Below are 4,764 nucleotides of genomic sequence, written 5' to 3' on the forward strand. Positions count from 1 at the left end.
AATATATTTTAAAACAAAAAATATTTTAAAAAATAACTACCACCGCCACTCTAAAATATAACTTTAAAGGGTTAAAGTTATAGAGTTAGAGGCTCTAAATATTCCATAAAATATCAAGTCTTAAAGCCTTGGAGCTATTATCAAGTCTTAAAAATTTTATATTTTAAAAGTGTTTTTCAATGTTTTTTAGTTTAAATTAATTTTTTATTTTTAAATTATTTTGAAGTGATAATATAAAAAATAATTTTAATATATTTTTAAATAAAATATATTTTAAAAAATAATCATTAAATATGAAATGAAATCTAATTCTACCGGCTGATAAGAATACTAAAACAGTGTAAATGTTTACTTAATTCAATTATTAGAATTTGGGGCAGGTAACAGTGTCACAGAAAATGTCAGAAAAGTAGAGAAACAGTACAAACACCTTAGATGATGGTGACTTAAATATTTGTAACTGAAGGCATCTCATCCTCGAGAAAAAATAGTTCATAGTGCCAATAATTAATCTGCTCTCAACTTGCTGCAAGCTGTCATTACCAAATTTTAATGAAACAAATATTTCTTATTAGTCTAGAAAAGCGATCTAATAAGACGATTGTTCTCTTGAAGTTGTTGAATTGTTTTTTATAAAAAGTTAATTTTTAAGTATTCACAGATTATTTTATATATAAATTTAAAAAAATTGAAAAAGCTTATTTTAATATAATTAAAAAAAAACATTCAAAAAACAATAGTATACTCTCCACCACCCAAAATATAGGATTAAATTGTTTTGTGGGTTCCACACCATTTAAAGCTTACAAAGAAGGATTTAAAACACAATCACGCTGAAGATTTGCAATCCATTATAATATGAAATAATACCCCATTGCATCAGCCGACAGGTGATCAATAATATTAAAATACTATAAATTTTGATTTAATTCAATAATTAGAGATTAGGGCAATGAGTGATTATTTTTTGTTTGATTTGGTTTTTGTTTTTCAAAAACAATAAAATAAAATAAAAACTTAAAACTAAATTGAAACTGGTTTAAACCAACTGGTTTGATCTTATATAAATGATTTGGTTTATAAAATAATTAACTAATTAATTAAAACTTACTGTTATAGAACTGATTCAGTTTCAGAGTAGTGGTTACTGTGAAGTACCGTGTGATCTTGCATAGATAAAAAGGAACTTGAATCTGTTTATAATTAATCTGGTTTCAAATAATGAAAACACCAATTATTTTGGATCTCTTTGTAACCGTGTTTCTATTTTTTAAGTCTAAAGAGACAGGAGAGGGAGAGGTGGAGAGGCGAGAGAGTGCTTTGATATAAGGACAGGTGCTCTAGTTAAGGTTAGTGGTGAGGGCGGGGGAGAATGTTACTCTATTAGGGAATTAGGGTTAACGGAGAGAGGTGAGAGTGACATCTTTTTTCTATTTATATCATCAACACAAAACACTGGCTAGGAATCTTTTTTGAAACGGTCTGGTCCGGTTAAATAGTTTCTACATTATAAAATCAAATACCTAATTGAATTGAAATTTTTTTTCTAACTATTGTAATATGTTTTTTTTTTGTTTTTTTTCTTCATTTATTCAGTTTTCTAATTTTTTTTACACACCCCTGTAAGCAGCGTGACAACGTGCTTTAAGCAGCGTGACAATGTGAAAGAAGATGTCAGAAAATCTTGAATGATGGTGACCAATATCAGTAATTTGAGACAGCACGTTCACGAAAGGTAATAGTTGATGGTGCCAAAAATTAAACCAGCTCTTGACTCGCTACAAATAGCTGCCATGGCCTTTCCTTCACATTATATTTCCTTTTGTACTTTCATGGAATCCTCTTTGCCTTCCACCCAAATCTTGGATTGTGGTGAAAGTGCTGAGAGGAAAAATGAAGCTAAAAATTACAATGAAATGATGTCCACCCTTCCAAAAGCTAAAGGCTTGAGGGGGAATGATTATTACCTGTACCAAGGCTTTTGGTACTCTTCCTTCTTCTTAGAAGGACTCATGTCTGTTCAAGAGCATTTCAATCCTCAATCCACTGATATATTTGTCGCCAGTTCTCCAAAAACTGGCACAACTTGGCTTAAGGCCCTCGCTTTTGCTGTTCTTACACGATCCCGTTTAAGTGGTTCAACAACTAGTTCTTTACTTACCAAGATGCCTCATGACTGCGTTCCTTTTTTGGAATTTCAAGTTGCTCAAAACCCAAGGATTCGGGACTTGGCAGTTCCTCTGCTATCTACTCATGTTCCTTACAGTTGTTTACCTAAATCTATCATTTCTTCTAGTTGCAAGATTATTTACATTTGCAGGGACGCAAAGGATACTTTTGTTTCTTGGTGGTGCTTTGTGTCCACGCATCAAATGTCGAAAAATGTAGAACCTGTTCCTCTGGAAGAGGCCTTTGAGATGTTTTGCAATGGAATTTCAATCTTGGGACCCTATTGGGACCATGTTTTAGGGTATTGGAGAGCAAGCCTGGAGTTCCCTGAGAAGATACTGTTCTTGACATATGAGGAAATGAAGAAAGACACCGCTGCCCATGCTAAGAAATTGGCTGAGTTCATGGGTTGTTCTTTCACTTTAGAGGAAGAGGAGGAAGGGGAGGTGCAAAAGATAATAAGCACGTGTAGTTTTGAGAAGTTGAGCCGCTTGGAGGTGAATAAAAATGGGAAGCTCCATCTAGACACATCAATTGCTATTCAAAATAGTTTATACTTCAGGAAAGGTGAGATAGGCGACTGGGCAAATCACTTGACACCTGAAATGGGAGCGCGTCTAGATGACATAATGGAGCAGAAGCTCAAGGGTTCAGGCTTGAAGCTGCCCAGGTGACTGTGCCTGGTGTCCCATTTGCTTATCATTATTGCCGAAGTGGGTTCATCAAAAGCTGTTATCAACATCTCGTGAAACAGCAACTGTGTATCCCAATAAATACCCTCTCTGTTCATCTCTTGTATTTCCTAGCAAGTATTCACATTTTGTGAATCATCCATGTCAATAATTCAAAATGTTCTTTTGTGAATCTGTGTTTGTGACTTCATGGATTTCCTTGCATGTTTGTAAGAATTCAAAATGGGATTCCTTTTTTTTTTTTTAATTCTTTAACACAAGTACATGCATTCCATTCATCAGTTTTTTTAAAAAATAAATTTAATATATAATATTAGAGTGTTTTCTTCACAGAAACTGCAGTGTGTTTTTCTTCACAGCTATAAATGTTTTAAAAGAACCGAGACAGCCATACATGAGGGCGGAGCAAGGACCAAGCGAGACAACCATCCATTAAGAATGTTGAATTGCAGATCAAATGAACGTAGGCGGCACATCTGCAGAAAGGATCTCGAAATGCCTTGTAATTGGTTAAGATAAAAGATCAAGATCTGTAGGAGAACTCGTGTTTTCCCAGTTGCCTGCTTCATGTGCAACAGAGGCACATAAAGAATCTGAAAGCAGTTTTTATGCACTATCAGCAGAATAATTTGACCAGTCAGAATGATTTTTTTCCCTTACCAGGTTCAGCTCACAATCCTTCTTACTTCAAACAAATCTTTTGGAACCGATATGTCAAGGGATGGCTTGATTTATACCGGAGATTTTGATGGAAACTTAAAAGAAGCGTGGCTTAATTAGACATTGGATGCACAAATTGATTACAGGGGAAAAATGACAGAAAGTGAGTTGTGTTGCGGGAGAAACCACTTGAGGTGGCTTTGACTTTGAAACACTCGAGAGGATAAAACACTTTTTTATTTCAAGAACAACGAGCTTATAATAATGAAAAGCTTATAATAATGAAAAGCTTACAATAATAAAAAGCTTACAATAACACACCCTCTCTCTTTCTCTTTAGTGTTTCTCTCAATCTCTCCACACATAATTGCATAAGTTTAATTGTCTATTTATACATGAATTCAAAACAAGAAAATTCAACTTTCAAGTGTGAAGGCGGTTGTGGCCGACGGTGTGAAAGCGGCTGGCGGTCAACGTCTAGACGGTTGGGCGGTGACAGCTGGTGGTTGCCTTCCTTGACCTTCTAGATTGAGTTTACTTACAAATCTCCCCCTTAAACTCAATTGTGGGATGTCATTCCAAGCATGACTTTCAATCTGATAAATACTTCTCTCTTTAATGGCTTGGTAAAGATATCTGCAACTTGATCATCTGTTTTGCAGGATATCAGCTTGACTTCTTTGTTCTTTACATGCTCTCGGATAAAGTGATGACGTGTATCAATATGTTTACTTCTTTCATGATACACCGGGTTCTTTGCCAATACAATCGCTGATCCATTATCGATATAAATCTCTGTAGGATTTTCTTGAGGAAATCCCAAAAACTTTAGCAAATTCCTTAACCATATTAAATGGCATACAGCTGAGTTAGCAGCAACATACTCAGCTTCACAGATTGATAACGTGACAATCGATTGCTTCTTGGATGACCATGTGAAAGATGTATCTCCCACGAAAAATACAAACCCTGTTGTACTTTTTCTTTCATCTAGATCTCTACCCCAATCACTATCCGAGTAGCTAGTAAGATTGAAATTTATACTTGAGGTATAAAACATACCTTCATTTATTGTGCCTTTGATGTAGCGAAGAATTCTCTTGGCTGCATTCAAATGAGATTGGTCTGGCTTATCCATATATCTGTCGCATGTTCGCGCGCGGCGATTCAATGATTTTCCGTTCTTTTTGCTTGATTTGGGGTCTTGGGAGTCGCCACCTAGTATTTGCATGAAGGTTACTAG

At 35.0% G+C, this 4,764-nt stretch overlaps 1 protein-coding gene across 1 annotated transcript; it reads left to right on the top strand.

Annotated features, from left to right (window-relative positions):
- Positions 1-1,832: 1,832 nt before the first annotated feature.
- LOC105112751 (flavonol sulfotransferase-like) lies at positions 1,833-3,103 on the top strand. The gene has a single exon (XM_011008576.1). It carries the CDS (start codon positions 1,833-1,835, stop codon positions 2,841-2,843), a length of 1,011 nt encoding a protein of 336 aa, XP_011006878.1. The 3' UTR covers positions 2,844-3,103.
- Positions 3,104-4,764: the final 1,661 nt, after the last annotated feature.

Source organism: Populus euphratica, unplaced genomic scaffold (genome assembly GCF_000495115.2).
Source record: "Populus euphratica unplaced genomic scaffold, PopEup_1.0 scaffold364.1, whole genome shotgun sequence".
NCBI classification, from domain to species: domain Eukaryota; kingdom Viridiplantae; phylum Streptophyta; class Magnoliopsida; order Malpighiales; family Salicaceae; genus Populus; species Populus euphratica.